This window comes from Enoplosus armatus, chromosome 9, assembly GCF_043641665.1.
Source record: "Enoplosus armatus isolate fEnoArm2 chromosome 9, fEnoArm2.hap1, whole genome shotgun sequence".
In the NCBI taxonomy this organism is placed as follows: domain Eukaryota; kingdom Metazoa; phylum Chordata; class Actinopteri; order Centrarchiformes; family Enoplosidae; genus Enoplosus; species Enoplosus armatus.
In genome coordinates, this window is record NC_092188.1 from 944,453 (window position 1) to 972,266 (window position 27,814).

The 27,814-nt window shown below is 44.3% G+C and overlaps 3 protein-coding genes across 3 annotated transcripts; 1 reads left to right on the forward strand and 2 right to left on the reverse strand.

Moving 5' to 3' along the window:
- The first annotated feature begins 1,685 nt into the window (after nucleotides 1–1,685).
- On the forward strand, nucleotides 1,686–27,044 carry LOC139289889 (sodium bicarbonate cotransporter 3-like). The gene is made up of 25 exons (XM_070911549.1): nucleotides 1,686–1,804; nucleotides 4,795–4,876; nucleotides 5,400–5,540; nucleotides 5,631–5,769; nucleotides 6,289–6,449; nucleotides 6,666–6,854; nucleotides 8,421–8,539; nucleotides 10,296–10,453; nucleotides 10,833–10,920; nucleotides 11,792–11,938; nucleotides 12,032–12,135; nucleotides 13,007–13,181; nucleotides 13,271–13,404; nucleotides 20,839–21,084; nucleotides 21,214–21,319; nucleotides 21,781–21,942; nucleotides 22,819–22,932; nucleotides 23,969–24,130; nucleotides 24,230–24,481; nucleotides 24,967–25,035; nucleotides 25,125–25,298; nucleotides 25,385–25,516; nucleotides 25,598–25,689; nucleotides 25,771–25,878; nucleotides 26,273–27,044. The coding sequence occupies exons 1-25, from the start codon at nucleotides 1,748–1,750 to the stop codon at nucleotides 26,352–26,354; spliced, it is 3,393 nt and encodes a 1,130-aa protein (XP_070767650.1). The 5' UTR covers nucleotides 1,686–1,747; the 3' UTR covers nucleotides 26,355–27,044.
- On the reverse strand, nucleotides 14,911–17,356 carry LOC139289683 (complement C1q-like protein 4). Its single transcript, XM_070911293.1, has 5 exons — nucleotides 17,304–17,356; nucleotides 16,960–17,048; nucleotides 16,597–16,647; nucleotides 15,559–15,687; nucleotides 14,911–15,194 (listed from the first exon to the last, which is right to left on the reverse strand). Exons 1-5 carry the CDS (start codon nucleotides 17,354–17,356, stop codon nucleotides 14,911–14,913), a joined length of 606 nt encoding a protein of 201 aa, XP_070767394.1.
- On the reverse strand, nucleotides 17,362–19,342 carry LOC139290028 (complement C1q-like protein 4). The gene is made up of 4 exons (XM_070911717.1): nucleotides 19,204–19,342; nucleotides 18,594–18,644; nucleotides 18,116–18,244; nucleotides 17,362–17,645 (listed from the first exon to the last, which is right to left on the reverse strand). Exons 1-4 carry the CDS (start codon nucleotides 19,340–19,342, stop codon nucleotides 17,362–17,364), a joined length of 603 nt encoding a protein of 200 aa, XP_070767818.1.
- Nucleotides 27,045–27,814: the final 770 nt, after the last annotated feature.

A 27,814-nucleotide genomic window follows, 5' to 3' on the forward strand; every position in this document is an offset into this window, starting at 1 on the left:
GCTGCAGGTGGAGTTGAACAGTTTTCAGCTTCTTATCGCTCCGTATTCTCATGTTTGATGAGCTGCACCCACTTTTCACCGTTTTGATCAGGCGTAAAGTGAGACACCCAGAAATAAGAATTACAGGAACTAAAGATGTTTCTGAAACGTAGAATCGGGGTAACTACTGAGGGTGATCAGGACAGGTTTCCAAGACTGATGCAGTGTGAGTTTGAGTGGATGGGACAGGTCTAGTTGTGGTCACTGTTTCATTGGTTTTTGATTTTGTGTTCATCATCCAGAAGGACGTCACCACCACTAAAGACTGCTGTATTTAATGAGCCGTGAGCTTACTTCCTCTATAAGTCACTCCATGTGTAGTGTCAGTTTGAGGTTTGGCTGTTCTGCTCAGATTAGATCTTATGTTTTTTTAAGTTTGCTCAAAAACCAACAAACTGAACTAGATTACAAATACTGAACCATCTGAATGTCTGTTTCCCCTTTTTTTGCCGCACTGGCATTCTAACTAAACCTCGTCCCGTTGCACTGGACTCTGCAGCAGGTCGCACAAACTGTTGTACCAGTTTGTGTTCTGATTTATATTTAATACGAGTGAGAGTGAACCAGAACAGACAGCTGAAAGTCATTAGAGACTCGGCTGATGATTCACTACCAGAGACACCAGCACACTGCCCGTGAATACATTAGTATTATATAAACATCTTCACAGCCCTCCAGGCCTGTTGAACCTCTGAGATGCTGCAGGAGCGAAGTCGGACTGAACATCAGTCACATGACATTTACAGTTTTTCTTGTTCCTGTTGTGAGCCTTTTAGAGAGGAGGAAATGTAAAGCCTCCTCCTGTCATGTGTTTAGATGCGCTCTGTGCTCATGTTGTGGCTTGTTGTTGTTTCTTATTAGAATTCCTGAGCCGAGCTTTCATTAACTGTGAGGCACGAACGGGGAGGGACGAGGATCTCCAAAGAACTGTTGCTGTGAAACCCAAAACTGCATACTTTCAAATGTTGGAACAAACAGAAGCTACACAAGCAGAGAAACATGACCGTTCCCACAACTTCACTCGTTTATGTGAACTTGGTTCATTTTTTGTTGGACTTGGGACTTGCTGCAGGATTTGTTCCTGACTTGTGGATCTGACTTGGGACCTGTTGGTCTTGACGTGTTCTTGACATCAGATTTCTGGTTCTTGACTTGGGATTTTGTTCCACCTTTATAAGATAATACTAGTATGAGTTGCTGTGAGAGTGGAGAGCCTTCTGTAAATGTACCGAAGTATCAGAAGTATCTGAGGGGGAAGTGAAGTACTAGTTGGAGTAATTCAGAGTTATCAGAAGTATCTGAGGGGGAGGTGAAGTACTAGTTGGAGTAATTCAGAGTTATCAGAAGTATCTGAGGGGGAGGTGAAGTACTAGTTGTAGGAGTATTTCAGACCCGCCCCCTGCTTTTTGTTCTGTTTTTTTCTTGCTGTGTCTGCAGACTTCAGGCTCTCTGGTCGCTCTGACAGTCGCTCAGTGAAGCAACAGCTCTGCTATAAATACATGAATGATAGTCGAGGCTCAGCTGGCTGCTCAGCGTCTGTATTTACATACTGAAGCTGCTGTCGACAGTCGCTTTGTGTCTGAAACTCACAGCTGCTCTTCAGACTTCAGGCTTTCTCTTGTTTTGGACCTTTTCTGTTTCCGAGTGCTTCTTGGAATCTGAGGAGAATTCATTTGACGCAGTCGGCTGAGTTTTGGACAGAGCAGCTATGGGAGAATTTTGGGGAGATATTGCCAGTCAGAGGGTGGCCAGAGCGATGTCGCTGGTATGTATCTGCTGACTTTGTGTCCCATATTATCGGACCGAAACAGAGGCTGTGAAGTTTGTGGTCGGGGCCTCATGTGGCTGTTTTGTGGTAATAACTGCACACAGAGGAGTTTAAGCAGCGTTAACATGACTGACGTGTTGAACTTCATCAGGCTCATGAAACATTTGAGGAAATGAGTGAAACAGGAAAAGAGTGACGGATCACAACTGAACCCACGTGTGCAAAGACGAAGTAGATCCACAAGGCAAACCCTCATGGAGATCCTGCCTCTGGCAGACATCAATGCAGAAATGATAAATCTGCCAATTCTTTTTTGATTTATTAATGAATTAATCATTTGGTCTATCTGAAATATGCCGGTCAGTTTCCCAGAGCCCAAGGTGACAGTCCAACACCCAGAGATGTTCACTTTACTGTCAAAGACCAAGACCAAGAACACCACCAGACTGTCTGTCAGTTGACTTATTGATTAATTGACTCATTTCAGCATTTCAGCTCTACACAGATCTGCCACAGAGCTTTACAATCTGTGCAACCTGCGAACAACATCAGACCCACAACGGACGTACAATACATGTCAAATATACAAAGTGGACAGAAACGGTGATAATATTAGGTTAAAAATGCACAAACGTTACCAAGTAAATATTACGAGTAAAGAGTTTTCTGTAAGTGTTAAAATCCTATTAAATCTTACGGATAATAGTAACATTTCTTAACATGTTAAAAATATTTTTAAATTTAACAGATATTAGGACCTCAGTAGTATATTATCACAAAATAACCCATATTAACGCTTCATGTTTTGTCTCTGTAACAGTTGATAGAAATCACTTTCCATAATTTATTTAAACTCTATCAAATAAAAGTGAACTGGTCTTAAACTCTGTAACGTCTGGTGTGATGAGACCTGAGACTCGAGCAGAATCAGCCTCTGGGCTCCGGACGTTTCCTTCTTCTGCACGTGGAAACTGTAAATCTGAAAGCTGATCTTTGAGTCCGGATCTTCCTCTTCATCAGATTCCTCCGGGCCAAATGTTATTTTTGGTATCTTTTCAACTGAATGTCACACCACGTTATCTCTGCTGGTCTCTTCCTGCTTCAGCGCTGGAAGAAGTACTCGAGTCCTTTGCTTAAGGAAAAGTGACAATACTCAACAAGTTTCAAGGAAAAGTATAGAAGTATTACCTGCCAAATAGTACTTAAACTACTTATCACAAGTATTCACTATGCAAAATGGCCCCTTTAAGAGTGTTGAATTATGGGTAATGATTTATACACACAAGTTATTATCGTGTTCAACAAGTTAAAAATATATTTTCTGGACTTCAGGGGCTCCTGTTAGTACATGATGACCTCACATAAACCCCAGCAGAGCTTCAACCTGATTGGTCTAATCAGCAACGTGACCGTAAACACCTGTGAGGGTCTGTGGGGCCTTTAATCTGTAACAGTACATCAGATTTCATAAGTTGTCAGTAACTATAGCTGTTAAATGTAGTGACGTAAAAAGTACAATATTTCACTCTGACATGTAGTGGAGTAGAAGTATAAAGCAGCATAAATTGTATACTAGTTGTAAGTACCTGTTGTACTTGAGTAAATGTACTTTCACCGCTGCTGTGGTCTTTGTGTTAGCTTCTTTATTTAGTGAATTATTGTCGACACATGGACGTCCTCTTCAGACAGCAGGTCTTATTGTCTTCTTCAGTCACAGGAGAGAGAACAGGACTCTGTTCAAACTGCACATATTATATGATATTATAATATGTTTTCTTTTTTTAACAAAAGTGTGAACAGAAAGAAAATGTGTTGGGTTGAGTTTCAGTTTCTGCTGCTGTGGGTTTCTGCAAACACGGTGAAATGCAAATTAAGTTGCACACCAGAAAACACGTGACTTGGTTTTATAGTCAGCGAATCCCAACAGTCCGATTGTCACGATGTTCGTCCTGTCAGACACCTTCAGCCAAAGACATGACTTCATCTGTTTATCGATTTGTCAAAATAGTTGCTGATTAATTCATCAACTAAAGCCCCACTGGGGCGGGATGAACACCCCACAGACAGGGACTAGATGAGGTCATGATTATGGGGGACAAGGTCCAAGTCTGGAGACCTGTAAGTCTAAAATGTGTGTTGTGTTTTTGTGTACACACTCTGATTAAAGAGCTGAACTCAGATCAGTTCATGATCACTGAATAGTGTAAAAGAAGTGAAGCAGCAGAGCACACGTCTCTCCACTTCCTGTTGGTCGGCGTGGCGTGTGGTTGCTACGATAACAGACGCTGTGATGACAGGAAGGGAGGAATCCTCTGAGTCCACCGCGGCGTGAGATCTGTATTTGACCTGGATGAACCGGGTGGATCCGTCACTCAGCTGGTTTGGACCTGGACAACACTGGTTCCTTCTGTCATCTCATCAAAGTACTTTTCCATTTTATTTAGACAGAGTCCTTGTATGGCTTCTTGTGGTGAGACATTTAACATAATGTCAACAATAAATTCCTCAATGTAGTGTGTTGTGTTGATGTTGGTACTGATATGTAGTTGTGATCGACCCTGAAAGTCCTCTTGAAGTCTAATTTCAGTCCTGAATCACAATCTCTGTCTGTCCGGGTTCAGAGCCAGAGCTGTTTCTTTAGGGTTGTGTGTGTGTGTGTGTGTCAGTGTGTGTGCGCGCTCTGTCAGCATGCTGCTGTACAAACAGACAGCAGGCTGTAAGCTCAGATTTACAATCAACCAGCGTGAAGCTGCACTTCCTGTCTGACACAATCCACACACGCCAACATCGCAGCGCTCCGTGTGTGCGTTTCTGACTTAGGCTACCTTCAGGGACACATTTCAGACTAAAGACCAGTTCTTTGGGGACAGCTGGAAAAAGCAGATGTTTTGGTCAGTGGTTAAGGTTAGAGTAAGTCTCCAGAAAATGAATGCAAGTCTATGTAATGTCCCCAAATAGACCTAAGTAAACGTGTGTGTGTGTTGCAGGGGAACGATGAGGAGGCGGTGCTGGACCAGGGGAAGACCAGCTCCACCCTCTACACCAACTTTGAGAAGGAAGAACTGGAGAGTGAGTCTTCTGGTCACACTCAGACTCACACACTCTGTATCTTCTGTCTGTTTACAGTCAAACAGAAAGTAGCAAAGACGACTCAGTCTGTGTTTATACACCTGTACGAGTCAGCAGGTGAGTGTATTCACAAAACACAGAGGCGTCATGTAATATGAAAACACGGGGTGATCAGAAGCTGTAATGAACACTAGCGGGACTCGACAGGACTTGGTTTTAGTGACCGTTACAGCGGCAGCACCAACACAGTTGTCGGTGCATGACACTCGTTTGAGTGTGAACAGAAAGTACAATATATATAATGACAAACTTTAACCTTGAAGTGTGTGCTGATCCTAACCACTTCGTGAAGATCAAACTAACCTAACTTTTGAGTGTTTGGGAGTGATGAGGCCCTTTTTTTTAACTGTTGTTCCCACTTTGGACAAGACGTCTTCTGACTGTACTGTTCTGAGGATCCAGGTGGATTCGGCCTCCTGTGTGTTTCAGACTGAGCTGTTTGCTGACTGTTCCTCTCCGTCAGGTCACAGAGCGGTGTACGTCGGCGTTCACGTTCCTCTGGGCCGACAGAGTCGAAGGCGTCACCGTCACCGAGGACACAGACATCACCGGAAACGACGGGACCGTTCAGACCGGGAGGACGGGCGAGAGTCGCCCACATACGGTCCGTCCAGACTCGGTGACGGGGATTAATCACACGCTGATTATCACATATTGATTATTCCATTAAGAGTTAGCTGTCGTGTCCCTGCAGACACGCCGTCCCAGAGAGTCCAGTTCATCCTCGGGACGGAGGACGGCGACGAGGAGCACATCCCCCACGACCTGTTCACCGAGCTGGACGAGATCACCTTCAGAGACGGAGACTTCCAGGAGTGGAAGGAGACGGCCAGGCGAGGACACACTCAACACTTGATTTACATTTATATATTCAGGATCCTCCAGCCTGTCTCGTTGAATATTCTTCCAAACTTAATCCTGTTTCCTTAATCCTTAAGATCCTTCTCCTCTGTTCAGAATAACACACAACGTGACTTTGTTGTTATTGGTAATCCTCTGTTCTTTGTACAGGATAAACCTTTATTTATTCAGGATTTATAATTTGAGCCTTGAATACGTTTCACCTTCCTCCAGGAGTCTTTGTCAGTTCTTGAAAGGTTTCCCTATAAACCCGGTGGATGTTGTTCTGATATTTTCAAGTCATCATGTGTGACTAAATCATCTTTATTTTTTCATGGCCTGATTGTTTTAGAGCAGCAGTCAAACTGAACTGAGAAACTTGTGTTTCTGGATAATGAGAGTAAATATGATCTGAGAGCCCGTGCAGCAGAAATCAGGCTGAAGAATTCTTTAGAGGCTGGAAATGTTTTGTGCTCTGTGAGGTGAAGTTAAGTCTGTATTTGTCGTGTCAGGTGGCTGAAGTTTGAGGAGGACGTAGAAGACGGCGGTGAGCGTTGGAGTAAACCGTACGTGGCCACGCTGTCCCTTCACAGTCTGTTCGAGCTGCGTTCCTGCATCCTGAACGGCACCGTGCTGCTCGACATGAGGGCCAACACCATCGAAGAGATCGCAGGTCAGCATGCTAACGGACAATGCTGTCGCTGCTGCTGCTGCTGACTGGACCGTCACTAACTCTGCTCTTTGTATGGCCGTGCTGCCGAGTTATTTAATCACATGTCAGGGAAGCCGAGCAGGAGTTATCGACGGAGTAAGACTGATGTACGGTGTGTGTGTGAGATCATACATGTAGCGTGTCAGCTAACCTCATGTCGTCCTTCCTCACCTGCAGACATGGTGATTGACAGCATGCTGGCGTCGGGTCAGCTGGAGGAGGGCGTTCGAGAGAAGGTGAGGGAGGCCATGTTGCGGCGTCACCACCATCAGAACGAGAAGAAGCTGAGCAACCGAATCCCGCTGGTTCGATCCTTCGCTGACATAGGCAAGAAACACTCCGACCCCCATTTACTGGAACGCAACGGTGAGACCACAGCGCAAAGTCACCTTTAAAGTGTTCATCGTAGATCTGCAGGAAGGCTCAATATGAATTCATCGTTGCAATGAATCCCAGACGTCATCCAGCAGGAGGAGAGGCGGCTGACTCTTATTGTGACCTTTGATTATCAGGTCCAGCTGAAGATGACAGAAATCATTTAAATACATGAAATCAATGAATTACTGACGGAAGTTATGAGAAAAGATATTTGAGCATAAACAAAAACATGTTTTTAATTATGAAGCTTCATTGGTCACAACAAAGATTTTCACTTACAGTTCGTAGTTTAGTAATTTTGGACTCCTCTGCTGTCACCTCTAAAGTAGTTATAATAAAAACTCTGATCTTACTCGTGCTTCCAAAAGTTACCATGAGCTGTGTCATTAACCATAGCGAGTTAGCGGTTCAGCTAATGGTAAAAATCATCTTTTCAACAGGCTCAAACTAGATAAAACCAAATGAGCTTCGATGGCATTTGAAACTGTGTTCAGTGTCGTCTCTTTCTGATGGTGATCGTGTTTCCAGCTCTTTGGCTTCAGCCTCGGTAACGGACCAATAAGGCACATCGGAGAGGAACGTTGGAGCTATTAAGTTTTCCTTTTTGAAAAGATGAGGCTGATGATGCATAAATGAAAACGCACAGAGGAAGTTAACTTGTCAAAGAATAGTGTCGTGTGAATACCTCATTTCTGACTAATGTTCTCTCATATTTTAATGTTTTCCTGTTAAATCCAAGTGTCTCATGTTGATTTTGTTTTCAAGAGCTCCTTCAGTGTTTTTGGTTTCAGAGGTCGTCTCCCCTGATCGGTTGAGGTAACCGTGACAACGGGTCTCTGATTGGTGCATGGCATCGTGTTGGCATGGTATCGCTGTAGACTGACGCGAGGCGGGTCTGCGATCTGAGTTTAGACTCAGTCTGACAGTCGACGATCGTCTGCTGCATGAGTGTGTTCCAGTTTTATTCCACTAAAACAAACGTTGTGTTCTGAACGTTACTTGATCCTTGAACAGAGACTAATGTGAACTGAACAGTTAATTAATAATACGGTTTAATGTTTACCGGGAGTCGTGTTGTTGTCCTCAGCAGTCGTCCGGTCTGTTTCCTGCCGGTCAGCACTAACCCGCACCGACCTGCTGAGTCAGCCAGCTAATAACCAGCTAATGATCAGCTAATGATCAGCTAATACCATGTGGCGAGTCTGCGTTTTAATATCCTGTGTGTGTGTGTGTTGATCAGTCAGCTTTGACAAACAGGAAACATTATTTAAAAAGAATCTCATGAAACTGATTAAAAAACCTTCAGTCAACCTTTGTGCAGATTGTAGATTCTGCCTGTTGGATCATATTTAAAGACTCAAAATAATTCAGCATGAGTGAAAAGTCGTGACAGTTCACCTGAGACCGGCAGCAGGTGGTCTCGTGGTCCGGAGGATGACTCATGCTTGGTGCTGTATCTGAAGACACCATCAAGATTTAGTCAACAAACAAAGCGGAATAGTTTCTCCTCATTTGTTCCTGTCCCATGTATGAATTGACTTCCTGTCTCTGCAGGTCTGCTGGCGTCCCCTCATTCGGCTCCAGGAAACCTCGACATCAGCAAGAACGGCGAGAGTCGCATCAACGGCGGCAACGGAGGCAGCCGAGAAAACAGCACCGTGGACTTCAGCAAGGTAAAGACTGCTGCTGTCTCACGTCAAAGATCCCGGGGGGGGGCGGTCTGACTAAAGGATCATGAGTTTGAAGGTGGATCTGATAATCTGGATCACACTGGACAGGGTTTCACAGTGACGAGCTACAGGAACTACAGAAACTACAGGAACCAGCGCGATTAGCAAGTATTCTGATAATCGATCGATTGGTCGTTTAAGTCACTTTTCAAGCAGAATGCCGAATGTTTGATGGTTCCAGCTTCTCAGCTGTCAGATTCTGCTGCTTCATCTTTTCTTACATGAAACCCGTTCAGACTGTTGGTCGGGCAAAACAAGACATTTGAAGACGTCATCTTGGGATATTCTTTACCGTCTTCTGACAATTAACAGGCCACTAATCAAGAAACGAATCAGCAGATAAACACAAATAGTCTGATTGGCCTGTGTGAATCGTGTGTTCACTTAATGCTCTCAGATGTTGCTAATACGATGCTACATCGCAGTGACTGTAGAATATGTATGTATTTGTTAATATGTTATGTATTTTCTAACCTGGTATCTCCTCCGTCCTCTTTAATGTTTTTTTACCAGAGTCCATGTGGGATCACAAAGTACAGCTGAAAAACTGAACTTACGAAAGTCATTTCTCCTCCATGTTTCTCTACAGTGATGTCACAGTGATGCGTCTGAGGTGTAAGCATTTGAGGTCAAAGTTCAGTTTGGTTGAAGTGAACAGTAAACCTGGTTGGAAACCAGCGCAGATGCGTTGCTGTGGTTCGTGTGGCCGCTTTGTTCATCAGAGATGTCCTTGAAAATGTAAAGAGAGTAACTTTAAATTATTAGATAGAGAAAGGACAAATGGATCTCATAATATGGCAAATTAAAAGGAGCAAACTGAAACTGAAAAACATGAAATGTAAAATAGACATGAGTAATTCTTCAGTGAGCAGAGCCGATCAGTGTCCAAGTTATGTTTATTTATTCATTTACAATCTAAACAAAATCACAGCACAACAATGTTGTTCTCTGAAGCGTCTTTAAGTAAGGAAAACTTGAATTTCAACTTGAGCTAAAGTTACAGAAAACCAGTAAACGAGCTGCTTTCAGTCATGTGACTTTGAGTCTCGTCAGCTTCTGATTGGCTCCTTCAGGGTCACACTGACCAATCAACAAAACTCTGTTTGTGTTTTGGAGGAGGACTCGTTTGTTTCTCAGCAGGACTGCGACTGTGTTTGTTTGCTGCCGGCGGCCGGCAGGAAGCCCGCCGTAAGTCTGTTCACCTGTCAATCACCGGCTGTCGACCAATCAGTGGCCTCTCTGTGTTGTGGCTCATCGTGGTGCTGCTCTGTGTTCATGCGTGTTTGGATTCTGTTGTTGTTCAGTGTGACTCCACCATCAGCTGTGAAATATGTTTTGTGATGAAGATTGGCTGTTGTCATGATGTCATTATTGATGATAACCAGCAGATTAATCGATCACAATCATAATAATTAATTAATTAATAAACAGCCCTAAACTGAACAGCAGACTGAGGTCGTGGTCTGTTAGAGAGAGCAGCAGGTTTGATTCCTCGTCTCTGTGTCAGATCAGAAGAAACTCAACCTGCTGCTGTTACCTGAAACCAGCGACTCACCTGAGCTGAGTGACAGCAGCACGTTCAGTGTTTAGACTGACGCTCCAGACTGCTGCTAGCGCCCCCTACAGGCTGCAGTGTTCATTACAGCCACAATATGAAGTGATGGGCAGGTTCTAGAGTCAGTGTGTGTGTGTGTGTCAGGTGGACATGAACTTCATGAAGAAGATTCCTCCTGGTGCAGAGGCCTCCAACGTCCTGGTGGGTGAAGTCGACTTCCTGGAGCGGCCGATCATCGCCTTCGTCCGGCTGGCCCCCGCCATGCTGCTGACCGGCCTCACAGAGGTCCCAGTGCCCACCAGGTGAACAGCACTCACACCTGTTGTTAGCAGCTGGTTCTGGATCAGAACTGAGTGTATGTTTACATGAGCTCAGGATCCAGTGTTGTAAAGTAACTAAGTACATTAACTCAAGTCCTGAAGTAAAGTACTGTCTTTCTAAGGTGTTGATATGAGACTGTTGTGTTTCAGCCTGTTCTGCTGTTTTAACAGAAACATGTGATTATGTGGCCACGAACAGGATCCTTCAAAAACGTGGTTAAAACAGTTCAATTACATGTTTTTTATTTTCCAAACATTTATTCATTCATTTTGATGACTTTCCTGATTTTAATGTGGTCACATGTTCAGCTCTTAAACTGACGTTTCTGTGGATCAATGTGTGGACTTCTTGTCCGTCCAGGTTTCTCTTCCTGCTGCTCGGTCCCTTTGGAAAAGGTCCACAGTACCATGAGATCGGACGCTCCATGGCCACCCTGATGACGGACGAGGTGAGACCAGCTGAAGGTTTAATCAGACCTCTTTCACAGAGAGCTCTTAGACTCTTGCTGTTTATTATTTGTTCTGTAGACATGTTGCGCCCCCTCCTGGAGGAGAATCACTCAGACGGTGTTAGTTGTTGAAATATTTTGATCTGCACCAGAGTGTTGCAGGAACAGACAAGTCCAGATCTGTTTTTTAAACTGTCCATCCTGGCTGGTCCTTTGTCAGCGCTCTGAATTCAAGCAGAACATGAAGACTTTAATGGAGATTTATTGAAAGAAAAATGTATTTATTTTCCTACTTTAGCGTTCTTTTAATGGTATTTCAGTTACTCTTTGTTCAACAGGATCTCCTGTCTTTGCACAAGTGGTTGCAAAGTTGTTTACAGGCGAGCCGCTGCTTGTTTACATGCTTGTTTACAGACGAGCCACTGCTTGTTTACATGCTTGTTTACATGCTTGTTTACAGGCGAGCCGCTGCTTGTTTACATGCTTGTTTACATGCTTGTTTACAGACGAGCCGCTGCTTGTTTACATGCTTGTTTACATGCTTGTTTACAGGCGAGCCGCTGCTTGTTTACATGCTTGTTTACAGGCAAGCCGCTGCTTGTTTACATGCTTGTTTACATGCTTGTTTACAGGCGAGCCGCTTCTTGTTTACATGCTTGTTTACATGCTTGTTTACATGCTTGTTTACAGGCGAGCCGCTGCTTGTTTACATGCTTGTTTACATGCTTGTTCACAGGCGAGCCGCTGCTTGTTTACATGCTTGTTTACATGCGAGCCGCTGCTTGTTTACATGCTTGTTTACATGCTTGTTTACATGCTTGTTTACAGGCGAGCCGCTGCCACTGACAGACTTCTTCTCTCTCTCTGGTAGATCTTCCATGATGTTGCCTACAAGGCGAAGGACAGGAACGACCTGCTGTCGGGGATCGATGAGTTCCTGGATCAGGTCACTGTGCTTCCTCCGGGGGAATGGGACCCCAGCATCCGCATCGAACCCCCAAAGAGCGTCCCGTCTCAGGTGAGACCTCCAGCGTGGCAACACGAGACTACAGTGATGATCCCTGTCTGACCTGAGTTCAGCTCTGTTTCTTCTTCCTCTGTCTCTCTGCAGGAGAAAAGGAAGATGGCGTGGGCCCCTAATGGCTCCGCCCACTGCTCTGACATCTTCAAGGAGGCGGAGCATCAGACAGGACCAGAGCTGCAGAGGACAGGGAGGTCAGTCCTGCACGCTGTCTCACTGTACAGGACTGTGAGAAGGTCACGTGCTGTAAAAGGAAGTGGAGCTTAAACGAATCGTCAGCTCATCCACGAAACAATCAACAGAATATTAATCAGAAACGTTTTGATTAGTGGTTAATCAATAAAAACTTTATATCTTACTGAATCTCTTCAGTCTGTTAGTTCACGTGATGAGTATTTTTCTCTATTTGGACATTTTACGAGCTTCTGTGTTTTAACACCTGACTGTAGATTAACTGTATGTTTTTCACTAACAATAATACTCTCTTCTCTTTTTATTATTGCTCTGCATGCTTATTAATCAGCTCAATAACTTTGAACGTTTGATCTCATATTCTGTTTTTAACATCTGTCAGAACAGCTTCTTGGTTAACGCTGCCGCATTCACAGTTTATTAATGTGCTCTGGCCCTGTCAGATCAATCAATCAAAAAATCTATTAACTGATCGGTCTAAACAATAAATCTGAAATCAATCATTAGTTGCAGCCCTACATGTAAGAACACATGCATTGAGATGTGGCGATTATAGTTTTCACTATACTACTACAACTATTATTATTATTATTATTATTATTATTATTATTATTTTCTAGTTTAGAAACAGGAAGTGATTCAGAGTCAAATATTCTGACTACCATCAGCCAATAGCAGGCCTCCAAATCTGAGTGTCAGAGCGGCATCATCACAGCTTCATGCACGCTGTGTCGTCACTGAGTACGAAGCTTTAGTTTTCGACCTTTTCATCGACTTCTTATCCGACGTTTCCTAAATGAAGTGTTTCTTCTGGGTCAGAAAACGACCGAATGTTAAGGCGGATATTTTAAAACGCGTCCGTCTGTCCGTCAGGATCTTTGGTGGTTTGGTGAACGACGTTCGGAGGAAAGCTCCCTTCCTGTGGAGTGACATCAGAGACGCCGTCAGCCTGCAGTGTTTGGCGTCCGTCCTCTTCCTCTACTGCGCCTGCATGTCGCCTGTGATCACGTTCGGAGGTCTGCTGGGAGAAGCCACCAAAGGAAACATAGTAAGGACGCGATGATGAAGAGCTGAATGTTTCCTCTTCCAGCAGCCGTCCAACACCAGTGACTCCTCCTCTTCTTCTCTCTCTGGTAGAGCGCCATCGAGTCTCTGTTCGGGGCGTCTCTGACGGGCGTGGCCTACTCTCTGTTTGCTGGTCAGCCTCTCACCATCCTGGGCAGCACTGGTCCAGTTCTGGTCTTTGAGAAGATCCTCTTCAAGTTCTGCAGGTGAGTTTTAGATTGTTGTATTGGTACTTCGTCGTAAATATATATATATATATATATATAGCGCCTTTCAACCTTCACGGTTCCCAAAGCGCTTTACAGCTAAGTCTCATTCACACATTCACACACATGCAAGGCATGTGAACTTAGGGTTCAGTGTCTTTCTCGACATGACGGGGGCAGCCGGGGATCGAACCCCCAACCCGCTCTAACCAGCTTCACCTCCCGTGCGACACCCAGTGCTAACCACTGCGCCACCATGCCGCCCTCGTACAGTCGTGTTGCTGCAGGCGGCCTCTGTGTGCAGCTCTGACCCCCCCTGCAGGCGACGCAGGTGGGAATTAAAAGTGAAGCCTCTGCGATGTCATTAATGACCCAGAAAATGAGATTGTGTGTTTTTAGAAATGTAGTTAAATAAGAGCTCAGAACAACCAATGAGGCTTGAGCAAAGCGGCACAGATTATCATGATTTATGGGATTTTGGATCAGATATGTAATTGGCTTTAGAGGGATTGTGCACTTGTTTCCGGGAGCTTTCGGAGGGGTGGAGGAGTTTTCTATTGTTTTATTTTTCTGTCTGAGGATTAAAAAGGCTTTTTCTGACGAAAAAGTTTTGTAACACTTACATAAAATCCTTTTTTTTTTAACCTGCTCCATTTCCCACCAGATTATATCATACTCCATTTTTTTCTGTATTTTAAAACTCAAATATTTCCAGGAAAATACGTCAGTGTCACAGTTACTAAAGATCACAAAAACACAGTTAATGATCTTGGAACTATTTCCATTTAGACCCGAAACACTCGATCAACTGGAAAATAATCCGAAACTAAGCCATTAAAGTCAAAAATAGCAAAGATGCCCGAGTTGCAGCTTCTCGGATGGATTTGCAGTTTTTCTTTGTGATTTATGATGATAAACAGAATATTTTTGGGTTTTAGACATTTTGAAGACATCATCCTTCACTTTAAGTAGTTGTAACACATTTTTCTTAAAGTAATATTGGTGGATAAAACAGGACAGACAGCTGAATGTGTACGTAGGAATATAATTGTTTTGTTTGTAGAAATGTTGGTGCGGTCTGTGTGGAGCTTTCAGCTCACACATTCTTCTGGGACACTGAACAAATATTATAAACTCATGTCTTGGCTCAGTATTGTTTAAACTCACAGAATAAACTGTCCAAAGACACCAAACCTGCGAGGCTGGATCTTTGGGAAAATGTGTGATGTAGCGCATGTAGATGCCATTTGATTTAATGGTGCAGCCATAAAAAACTGTCTTTGGGTTTGAAATATTCAGAGAGCTGGAACAAGCTGGTTTCTTTTTTTATTTGAACTTCAGATGTAGTTGTCGAGGTCTCATTGAACTCCGTTCAGTCAGCAGTGATGTAACTCGTACAGGCTTTTACAAGATAAAACGGCCTGTCAGTTGACGATTAAAGGTCTTCACGGTCGAGTTGAGGTGAAGGCATCAGAGTCCGTCAGAGAGTCCGCGTCGTGGTGGTCCTCACATGGGGAACAGCAGGAATCCGCTGAAGGTGCTGTGGTGGTTGCTGTTGTCCCAGATCTGAGTGTTCAGCCACAGCTGCAGGGAGAGTTTGTCGCCCTCCTCCAGCAGCAGGGTGGCGCCGTTGGACGCCGTGTCGCTGCCCTCGCCTGACGGCTGCTCGTGGACGATCAGCTGGATCTCAGCGTCATTTTTGTAAAGGACGGCGCTCATGGGGAAGTCAGTGGGACTGTTGGCTGTGAAGCGGATGTAGTAGACTCCACGAACAGGTGCTGTGAACACACCTGGAGGAGGAAGGGTTAATAAACAGTGAGGTATGGCAGGTGAGAAGGGACAAGGAAAACACAAGTCAGTTTGAATTCTAGACAGGCTCTTATTATTTGGCCCCTTTGGGGCAGCAGAGCTAACATCTTCAGTCCAGTATTTACACATCCAGCAGTTAGAGTCCAACGTTCGCTCTCTTTTCTGTTTTGATGTCTTTCAATGTTTTGGATGCTCCAAAATTAAAATTATATATATAAAAAAAAAGTGTTGTCACTGTAAAATATGAAAACTGATTTTCATATTATGTATTTGTTTGATGTGAGACACAGGGACAGTTAACTGCAGTGATAGTTGGACGTTGTGTGTGAGTTTGTTTTTAGTGACCTGTCTCAGAGCTGTACGCCTGTCCGATGTTGGTCAGGACGTCTTTGTAGACGAGTGTTTTGCTTCCCGATGTCGTCTTCTGGAGGCCGTTACCTCCGAGAGAAACTGCAAACGCCACCTTCGGTACGTCTGAAGACAAACGGGAACAAATGAAAACAAAGATTTAAAAGCCTTTTAATAGTAACTATAAGGAAACTGAGGACCAGTTTAACTCAACAGAATAAATACTTAAGGGTTGTTATCCAGCCAGAAAACAGTTTTGAGATAAATGATCTCACTTATATAGCACTTTTCAACCTTCACGGTTCCCAAAGCTTTACAGCTAAGTCTCATTCACCCATTCACTCACACATTCACACACCAATGGCGACCGAGATGCAAGGTGATCGAACCCCCAACCCGCTCTAACCAGCTTTACCTCCCGTGCGACAGTGCTAACCACTGCGCCACCATGCCGCCGAGATCCATAGACTTTTAATTTGAACTGTTTTCCACAGAAGAAATAATCCCAACAAGAACTGTTCGTAATGTTTTTCTGGATTATCCAAATAAATTAGTTTACATTCACTTCTATTGTATCAGATGGAGGCAGAAATCCCAGAATATGGACAAATGGAGAGAAAAACAGAGTGCGTTTTTAAATCTTCCTTTTAGGATTGAATTAGGACAGGGTTTATTGGGCATATTAAACTATATATTAAAAATACAAAGAGTAAAATAGTAGTTTTAGTTTTGCCATTATTGTAAGAACTGATGATGTCCACAAGATGGCGCTCCTCCTCCTCCACAGTTGACACCCAGTTATTAGTGCCAGAAAAGGAAGACCTTGGTGCAGCCCTCTGCCCACCATGAATTTATTGCTGCTATTAAATCCCAACAGTATCTTATCTAATCGTGGCGGCTGGTGGAGGAAGCAGAGCTTTTACAGCAAAGAGGAACAACGGTAACAGGTTTGTTGTTGGTCAGAGAGGATTACAGCTAATGCTGCTACTTTGGTTTAGACAGAAAACTGTTCATATATTTAAAGGAGTGACTGACCTCTCATCGCCTTCAGCTCCCTCTCTGTGGACTCCAGTCTCTCTTTGACACCTACAGACACACACAGAAAACCGAATCAAGTGATGAATTTATTTATTACATATTATGCAGTCGTGTTTTATCAAATCCTCTTAGAAAATAATGTGCTTTGAAACTGCATTTAATCCCAGAAGTAGCAGTAACAATTAGTAATCCAGTAAAACCAGACCAGGCTGACGAGGACCAAACCAAAGAGTCGGATATGTTTTTGAGCATTTCATTTAATCCTTTATTTGATTTATATCTTTGTGTCTGTCACTAATGTAATGAGATAAGTGTGGGGTACAACCAGTGAGGAACAAAGCAGGGTTCATTGAGTCTTACTCAGGTTTTCTGTCTGAAGCTGCGTCAGTGAAGCCTGAAGAGTCTTCAGCTCAGCTTCAACATCAAACTCTGTCGGAGGCTCGTCCACCCTTTAACACCAAGAAACAAAGACAAATGTAGGAGGCAGTCTGGAGTAAATGTTGAAGGGTCGGCTTTGGTTTTACTTGACCTAAACCTGCAGTGACTGATGTTTTTGGCCACTTGGAGACAACAGAAACAAACCTTCTGTTTTGTATTTGCATGCTGCCACTTGGCTGAATAATCATAAGATTTATTGTCTTTATATATCTGTAAGATCAAGAACCACCAGCAGCCTGACGTCCTTTAAGAACTGTCCTACTGACAGTTTGTTCATGACTTTTAAAGACGGCTGCCAGCCAATCAGAAACACTTGCATGGTCCTCACATGGAGAACAGCAGGAAGCCGCTGAAGGTGCTGTGGTGGTTGCTGTTGTCCCAGATCTGAGTGTTATGCCACAGCACCATCTTCAGCCTGTCGCCCTTCTCCAGCATCAGGGCGGCGCCGTTGGACGCCGTGTCGCTGCCCTCGCCCGATGACTGCTCGTGGGCGATCAGCTGGATCTCATTGCCATTTTTGTAGAGCACGGCGCTCATGGGGAAGTTGGTGGGACCATTAGCTGTGAAACGGATGTAGTAGACTCCACGAATTGGTGCCGTGAACACACCTGGAGGGAATAAGAAGAGTATTGAGGAGGAACTGAAACGATGTCCCATTATCCTGAAATGGAGAAAAATGGACTCATCTTTCTTACTGAACTATCTTGACAGGTTTGTGAGACAATGGTGATATTCCACAGGTGTCATTAAGTGTTTCCATCCACCTGTTTTTATTTGCATTTTCAATTTACGCAAACATGAACCTGAGTGGAGACGCCGGAAACTAAAGTGTCACATTTCCATCAGGTTCTCCACATGGTTTTCCATCATTTCAGCTTTGACTGGAGCTCGTTTAATCTCGTTGTGTCCTGTTCTTCCTCTTCTGTGATGTTTTAATGGCAGCGACTGGAGAATTGGCTCCACCAGCAAAATAGTGGATGGAAACGTGCCTTCATTTCCTTTTTTTTTTTGCCAAATTTCTGAGAATTCTGAAAAATTTGTGCTACATCTGGATGGGAACTTGAATATTGTGTCTCACCTGTGTCTGCGTTGTAAGCCCCGCCCACATTGGTCAGGATGTCCCTGTAGACGAGGTCTTTGTTTCCAGACGTCGTCTTCAAGAGGCCGTTTCCTCCCAGCGAGGCAGCGAACGCAACTTTAGGCGTTTCTGTACAAAAGAAATTCCTCTGGTCATCTGTCTTAAGTCAACGTGGAGTTTTCAGGCGCGTCACATTTACAGATATACAGGTATAAATATCACAATCTCTTTTTTTCACCAAATCCAGAACAGGATTTGTTCTTTTAACATTTACATAACATGTTGTATGTTATTCATTATCTCCATTTATGGGTGTCCGCAGAAGGATTATGGTTGTTAACATACATTAAACACTTATATATCACATCTGTTTACAACTAGATTATAGTCTGTTATAAACCATTTGTTTGACGTTTATATACTGCTTGGAAATGCTACCTGGGGGGTTAAGTGTTTGCTACTTCTTGAAGTTTCTCACCTTTGACTCTCTTCAGTTCTCTCTCAGCCCCCTCCAGACGCCCACTCATCGCTGCAAACAGTTAAAGAGAAGCACATTTAAAAACCAACTGGAACATCTGAACTCAGTCCAGCAGTCAGTGAACATCTGCGTCTGGTTCAAGACCACGTGTTCACAAGGATCCCACTGAGGAGCTCCAGTGCAGCCCGACACACTCTGAATACAGAGTTGAGGTCTTTCAGACGCCCCTGGGCTTCTGCAGTAAAAGTCCTTTTCATTTTCCTCATAGACAGATGAGATGTGACTGATGGTTCTCTCTCTTTAAGTCTTTGAGGGACATGAAACTCTCCTGGTTGAAGTCTGTGGACGTAGAAGTTAACTACGACTCTCGGGGAGCATTTCGGCAAGAAACATCCTAAGCACTGAGCTTAAAGTTCTGTAACGTGCGCCGCTAACTGTTAGATATTAAACATTAGCGGCTTCAGCCCAAAACTTCAGGTTCGGGTTATCTTGAGGAAAGTATCCTGTTACTTCGAGTAAACTTGAGACGAATCATTTCGGTTTGTTCATGTTCGATGAGTAGAATAAATATTCAGAACAGGTCCAGGTGCGAGCAGAGACGCAGCTTTACCTCGTCTCTCGGCCTGCAGCTCCTCCAGGGCGGCCTGAAGCTTCTTCAGCTCAGCCCGGCTGTCGACAGGCTGAGCTGAGCCGAACCGAGCCAGGCAGGCCAGGGTTAACAGCAGCAGGATGGGGAGACACCGAGACATGATGAGACAGGATGAGGAGGACGGAGAGGCTGCTGCTGCTTCTTATAGAGACCCTCTCTGTGGGTGTTGGTTGACGTGCTATAGTGTCTCCTGAGTCAGTGTTGACTCTGTACATCAGTGTTGACTGAGAGCTCTGAAAACACTGATAAATATGATAGTGCTGCAGGCTGAACCCAGGTCAGCAGGGAGACTCGGGTCTGCAGAGCTGCATCTAAATACCATTTTAATTTTCATGCCTTTATCGCACACGTAAACATGACACGTTGCTAACGGGACAATAACTATGAGACTCGCGTCTCGTCACTGTCTGTAATTCATTGGTCTGTTGAGGATCAGTTTTTATTCCAACAAGATGAATAAAACGTGGCGGTGACGCACAGCTAAGCTACGATAGCTTCCTCTATACTGTACCCCCCCCTCCCTCCCTCCCTTCTGTAATGCAGCAGGCAGAAGAAGATGTCTGATGATGTTTGTATTTCTTGAATTTCTGCTCTCTGAATAGTCGTGACCTGTAATGTCTTGACTCTGACCTTTGACCTCGTGACTGTATGAGATGTTCAGTCTCTTGAGCTTTTGATGTCCATCCTCCTGTAGATCACTTAGTGTTACTCAAACACGACATAAACAATAAAAGCTGATCTAATCATCTGAATCACAAATCATCCACCAAAGGGTGCTCTGACTTTGGTTACTGATTGGTGGAGCATTGATCAGGTCAGTGCGCCGTTATTGGTCTCTCTGCTCTCTGATTGGTTATTTTTGGAGGTCAGGATGTCTTATCTGCAGCCTGCAGGTAACGGACAGACCACTGGACCCTCTGAAGTTACTGTAGATGTTTGTGATAAACCAGGCACTAACAGAGACATCCTGTGACTCTGTGGGGAAACATGTTAATGCCTTCATAGCCTTTTCATTCTCTGCTCACTCGGTTCAGTTAAATTAAAAAAAACTTTTAGAGGAAACGAGTGCAGCAGCAAGAGATGGTGACAGCTTTCAAAATAAAACCACCTCATATTCCTGCTGATCATTTTCCAACTGATGGATTCGTTTTTAGATTGACCCTCCAGGGAGATGATCCAGTCGACGTTTAGTCACCTTCATTTTTCATCGTGTCCCTGTTCACAACTACATTACCACACAAAACCAAGTACGGTACAAAGATAAATAAAAAACACCTCGTGGTGCATTGAAGTTCCACAATCCAACATTTGAGTCAGCTGCTGAAAAGCATTGTAAATGTAAAGTTAGCCTATTTTTTGTTTTTAAAAAAATGTCCTGGTAGGTGAAAGATGATGACTTTCACAAGAACGTTTCAAGTCACAGCGAGTTGATTTAGTTAAAAAGTGAAATCTGAAATCGATCTAAAAACTGATGCATGATTTGGAGAATGATGAGCAGTGAAGTCAGCTGTTTGGGGTTATGAAGTTAATGTGGCTCCTTCTTTAAACACTGATGTAACTGTTCTTGTCTCATTGTCCCCTCCCGTCTGTCCTCAGTGACTACGGTCTGTCCTACCTGTCCCTGCGGACCAGTATCGGACTCTGGACGGCCTTCCTCTGCCTGCTGCTGGTCGCCACCGACGCCAGCTCTCTGGTCTGCTACATCACCCGCTTCACCGAGGAAGCCTTCGCCTCCCTCATCTGCATCATCTTCATCTACGAGGCTCTGGAGAAGCTGGTCCACCTCGGGGAGGTCTACCCCATCAACATGCACAACCAGCTGGACAACCTCACCTTCTACACGTAATGCAGGACCAGCAGCAAACTGGTTTCTGATCTATTAGCTGCTGTGAAGCTCATTAAAGGTTCAATGAATCGATCAGTGAAAGAAGTGTGTGTGAACCCGACTCACCTGTTGCTGCTCTGTTGCAGGTGTCGGTGTTCTCCACCTGCCAACGCCTCAGCTGAAGTCCAACAGATGTGGAGCAACAATAACCTCACCTTCGAAAACATCCAGTGGGAAGAGCTGAGTGTGAAGGTGTGTTTATTACTCCTCTTCATCAAACTGTGTGTGTGTGTGTGTGTGTGTGTGTGTGTGTGTGTGTGTGTGTGTGTGTGTGTGTGTGTGTGTGTGTGTGTGTGTGTGTGTGTGTGTGTGTGTGTGTGTGTGTGTGTGTCTTCTTTGGGCACACTATGACTTTCTGGCCTCAGTAACTGACAATGAGGGCTGTGGCTGCAATAGGCTGAGACACCTGTCAATCAAGGCAAACGTACCTTTCTTTGCTTGAATTCCTCCTTAATGAAACAGTAATGTTGAACGTCTCCCCTCAGACTGACATGTGAAGAAGCTTTGATGTGTGAAACCTGTAAACCCGACTTTGTATTTGTAGCAAGAAGTCGGAGGTTTTCTCATTCACTTCAGTATAGTCAGATTACAGCAGCATCTAGTGGACATTAGAGGAACTGCAGCCCTCGACCTAAACGCTTCTCTGTCTCCAGGACTGTGTGGATCTACAAGGCGAGTTTGTCGGCTCGGCCTGCAGCCATGGCGGCCCCTACGTCCCCGACGTCCTCTTCTGGTCCGTCATCCTCTTCTTCACCACCTTCTTCCTCTCCTCCTTCCTCAAACAGTTCAAGACCAAGAGATACTTCCCCACCAAGGTCTGTGAGGAGGAGGACGTCTGTCAGCTTGTTAAAATACACCGACATGTTGTCAGCAGCTCTCTGAACTTCTCTGATGTCCCTCAGAGAAACTCCTCCACATTTATAGAGCTGCTGCTGACACGGGTCACATGTCGGTCATATATCAACAATTATGTTGTGAAATGTACAAACTTGAGTTTCGTGTTCTGAACAGTCTTTTATATACACAAGTTATGATCTTGTGCGCAAGATAAAAACTATATAATCATTCAGTATTTTGGGGTGAAGATGAAGTTAGGATGTTGGATTTTGATATGAAATGTAAAAATAACCTTTTGGCAAACACAAATACAAACATTCACACAAGATAATAAATAATATTAGTTTTTTGGATTTTACCAAAACTGAAATTATGCAAATTATATTCTTAATGTTCAACTTGTTATTCAGTTCTGCTGAAACTCATCTGATCACGCGTTCAGCAAAGGAGAGAAAGAACGATTAAACATTGTTTAGATTGTGTTCGACAGTCACATATTCTGTGTCAGCTTGTTCCAACAATTCACTGATCTCTTTTTCTTATATCTGAAACATTTGCCTAAACTTCAACTGAACGTGTTTGGTCTCTGTAGGAAACAATGAGCTTTTAAAAAGTGGAACTCTGTCGCGTCCAACGGGGATTAAAGCTCCTGTGAAACGACTCTGACATCATCATTTTCTGCTGTAATTACAAGTTCTTTCTGCACAAAACTGAATTTAAGAACAGGACTTCGATCATAGGGAGCTCGCAAATACACCAGCACCCGAATAAATAAGTGTTTGGTTGGAAATGATCACATTTTATTTAAAGTATAAAAGAGGGAACGTGTTGATAAGAATGTTTTGTGTCTGCAGGTTCGATCCACCATCAGTGACTTCGCCGTCTTTCTGACCATCATGATCATGGTGTTGGTGGATTATCTGGTCGGAGTTCCTTCACCCAAACTCAATGTACCCGACCGCTTCGAGGTAACACCTGACCGACCTGAGTGTGTTTCTGTAAATTGGTAGACAGTATATTGATCTCATTTCTGTGTCAGGATTAACATTAAAGAGGATGATGATGAAAGAATATGAAAATCTAATTACTTTCTTACAATTCTAGGTTTATAGTAGTAGATTGTGTTTCCTGATGAAAAGCTGATCAGATTTAGTTTTGTTGAACGAGAAGCCTCCTCAGCAGCCGTTTGCTCGGTGTGTTAACAGGTCAGAGGTCAGCTGCTTTATTTGAGTTTTCGGGTACGATGGTACATTACATAACATGCACAGCTGTGACAGTATGTTTGTTTAGGCCTGTTTCTTCAGTTACTGCAGAGCAATGAGCTTCAGTACGATCACACACAAAAACGTTTGTGGCCCCAAATACTCACTAGAGCACCAAATGTGGATTCATCCGCTGCTGAAAGTAGTCCCCACAAATGCACCATTTCCTTCTGTTTGATTAACGTTTGTTAAAAACTCCAGTGAGCAGCTGTTTGGATAAAATGACTGAGCCTTTTTTTTTTTAAATGAAGCTACATATTTGTGAGATGTTCAGCAGAGCCACAGACAGGAAGTCAGAAAGTACTGAGGACTCGATTGTTGTGGAAATTACAACCTGCTGGTGGCGCTAAAGGGAATGTTATAGAATCACCAAAGTCATTAGAGTTCATCCTCTGAACACTCTCCTGACATCTCAATAAACAAACAGTCTGTTGTCCCCTAGAGGCTGCACCTTGTATTACAGCCACAACAAACAACACACTGACTGCTGTGTCTTCAGGTTGCATCCGGGACAATAACTCCGTGACGTAGCTGTTCTTGCTGATGGATGACAGATAAAAGAAGGGAGTGTATCTTACTGCTCACAGAGTGAAAGAACATGAGGTTCAGATTGAACGGATTCAGTATTACACATCTATCAGCTGGGATGCTAACAGTGATGGAGCGACACCACTCCTGTTCAAAACAGTTGTTATAACAGTGTTGTTATAAAGTTCTAACGCTGCTGTCTGTGTCTGTTCAGCCCACGTCCAACACTCGAGGGTGGCTGATCTCCCCGCTGGGGCCGAACCCCTGGTGGACGCTGCTGGCCGCCGCCGTCCCTGCTCTTCTCTGCACCATCCTCATCTTCATGGACCAGCAGATCACCGCCGTCATCGTCAACAGGAAGGAGAACAAACTCAAGGTCAGGACGAGTGACGGCTCGTAGGGGACTGCAGGAGGAGAACACAGACAGGTTTGTCTCTGACAATGAGAAACGTCCCTGTGTGTGTTTTGGTTGCAGAAAGGATGTGGCTACCACCTGGACCTGCTGGTGGTGGCGGTGATGCTGGGCGTGTGCTCCATCATGGGCCTGCCGTGGTTCGTGGCTGCGACCGTGCTCTCCATCTCCCATGTCAACAGTCTGAAGCTGGAGTCGGAGTGCGCGGCGCCGGGCGAGCAGCCCAAGTTCCTGGGCATCAGAGAGCAGAGGGTCACCGGCTTCATGATCTTCGTCCTGATGGGCTGCTCCGTCTTCATGACCTCCGCCCTCAAGGTGAACATCACACCTGTGGTCCTCACAGAGATAGAGAACACCCAGAGTGTCCATGTTTGTCTGAGGGTTCAACTGCTTTCAGCACTGCTTGACGAGAAGTTTTCAGCTTTTACATTTTAACTTTTTAGCAGTTACACTTAAACCTCTTTCAGTGCTTCAACTCCAGTGTTCACACTTTAAATGAAATGGATTTTACCGCATAGACTTCAATTAATAGTTGGGCTGCTGAAAGGAGTGGAAGTGTCATCTGAAGTGTAAACACTGAAAAGATTACCGACACTCCATACAGTTTTCATACTTAACCTGCCATTTTAATGTATTTACTTATTTACAGTATTTACTTGTAACTGTCCTGACACGTCACTTTAATTCATTGTTTACACTTTATCTGCCACTTTAACTTCGTTCAGGCTTCTACTCCAGCTGCTCCATCAGTTCTCTGTAGAAGATGTTTCCCTCTGACTTTAAGTTGTGTTGTCCTTCAGTTCATCCCGATGCCGGTCCTGTACGGAGTCTTCCTCTACATGGGAGTGTCCTCACTCAAAGGCATTCAGGTCTGTCTCTGTGTCCGTCTGTCCTGCTGCAGCTTCATCAGTCTGTGTTTCAGTGTCTCTGATGTCTTGTCCGTCTGTCCGCCCCGCAGCTGTTCGACCGGATCAAACTGTTCGGCATGCCGGCCAAACACCAGCCGGACCTGATCTACCTGCGCTACGTCCCTCTGTGGAAGGTCCACATCTTCACGGTGGTCCAGCTGTCCTGCCTCATCGTCCTCTGGACCATCAAGGCCTCGGCCGCTGCTGTTGTTTTCCCCATGATGGTGAGACAGACAGAAAGACAACCAAGAGAATATGTTGTGTTTGAGTATTAATAAAACACAATAACGCATCTCTTCTGCTGCTGCAGGTTCTGGCTCTGGTGTTCATCCGGAAGCTTCTGGATTTCTGCTTCACCAAGAGAGAGCTGAGCTGGCTGGACGACCTGATACCAGAGAGCAAGAAGAAGAAGGAAGATGACAAGAAGAAGAAGGAGAAGGAGGTGAGTGGCTAAACTGAAATCTTAAAACCAGTGAGACTCTGCAGCTCACTGACACGACTGTGTTGTTTTTTGTTTTTCAAGGACGCTCGGCGGATGCTGGAGGAGGCGGAGGACGATCAGCCGTACGATGGAGGAAACGTCCTCAATTTCCCGATCAAAAACCTGAAAGGACGGTGAGTCGATAACATGAGAACACTGAGCCCTGTTAACACACTCTGCAGCAGGTAGTAATGTGTGTGTGTGTGTGTGCGCAGCGTGGACCCATCAGAGGTGAACATCTCAGATGAAATGGCCAAAAGCGGCATTTGGAAGTCCGTCTCCATGAACTCTGACAGCAGCAAAGCTCTGAAACGCAGCAACAGGTAAACCTACTGAGGCTCTCTGTGATTGGTTCACTGACTCTGAACTGAAGTGTGTTGCACAAGACTGTAGTAAAGTCCAGATCCAGATCCAGATCCAGCACACTGCAGGTTGACTGGTAGAGAAATAATTAGAAAATCGAAGTCTGAACAGATTCTACATCAGATCTGAGTCACAGTGTTTCGTAGCATGTTTCGGGGGGGTTCCTAAAATGTTAAGAGGTAGTTGTCAGGTTGTCAGAGGTGGTTGCTTGGTGGTTGGTGATGCTTGGTTGCTCGGGTAGGTGTAGGTCTGTGGTTGTTCAGGTGTTTATGTGTTATGTGTTAGAACTGGTATTTTTGACAGATCATTGATCAATAAGATGTCTCAGCTCAGTCGTTGTCTGGTGTCTTCCAGCCAGGAGAAGCTGCCGAGCGTCCAGATAAACGTGGAGAACGAGGGCGGCCGGAGAGTCGTGGACGCTGAGACGTCGCTATGATCCACCGCCGCTCTGCACCACCAGGCGGCGCTGCTGGAGGACGAGGAGGACTGTGGCCCTCCGTCTTCTCTGAACTGAGGTCAAAGGTCGTGGGAGGACCAATCAGGTGTCACCTCGGCGCGTTGTACTTCTCATCCTGCGTTTTCTCGGACGAAGGTGAACGTTTTATTTTCTCATCGTTTTATGGTGAAACACGGAGACTCCACCACTGAGAGCAAATATGGCCACCACTTATGGAAACAGCTTCCTCAGGTTTCTTTGGTTGGTTTTCACTCTGGCGGTCTCCTCTGCTGCGCTGTGATTGGCTGCTGAAGCGTTGAACGGAAACACAGATTCAGTGGACGCCTGATTTTCCAGACTAATGATCTGAAAAACACCTGAAGTTTAATTTTATCGTTTTAAATGTTCTGTTTCTGCTTTCATGAAGCAGGCGAGGCTCTTCACCTCCGACAGGTCCAACGCAGGAAGGCGTTTTTATTTAATCCATCATGCTGATTTAAGTTGTATATGTGTCTGTGAGTGTTTCTATGTATGTGTGAGAGTGTGTGATCACTGTTGTGCCTCACCTTGTTGCCTTCAGTGGCCGACTGAATGATGTCACCGCCGCTGTCTTCATAGTTTCCTCTTAAAGTTTCAATAAAATCAGTTTGGTGACGACGATCAGAGTCTTTAATAAACAATGAAATCTGACTTTTGTTTGTTGAAACTGTGAAAACTTTCTGTCTGAGGACCAGTTCACTCAGAAGAATCACTTTTGTACTCTGTATATTTTAATCAAAGCATTACGGGCGTCTAGTGGAGTTGCAGCAGCACTTCATTTGCTGCAACACAGCTGCATGTTTTTGTGGAAGCGTGAAAAGGTAAAAGCACTGAGCTCCTTTGCAGTCTTCTGCGTGAACGATTAGATGTTTCACTGAATTCAAAAAGGCATCATTTCCACACACTATCAGCCTCACTGTATTTACCACGTTTCTGTTCTCGCGCCGTTGTCAGTAAAGTTCTTCCTCAGCAGACGGAGTTTACTCAGTGACCTAGTTAGTAAGTGGACCTTGAGCACTGCAGTAAATATATATAATGCTTCATATGTGGGCTCCTGCATTTTCCTCAACAGATCCACTGACACTCGTCTCAAAAATGAAATACAAGAGGAATATTATGGAAGAAAACATTTTTAATTTGCAGTATTATTTACTGCAGGCTTACCAAGTATTTTGCTGTGCAGCTGTATTATATAGGAAAAAAGAACCAAAATATAATGTACACTTTAATATTATACTATCTTACTACTATAATACTTTAGTAATACATAAATTCAACAAAATGAAAAACAGATTCAGATCTTTTACTTAAGTAGAAGTACCTCAGTAAAATGACTCCATTACAAGTGTGTTAGTTTATGAGTCATATCTTTAATTTGTACACAAACAGAAGCGTAAAAACTGTAGTTTTACAGAGTGTTA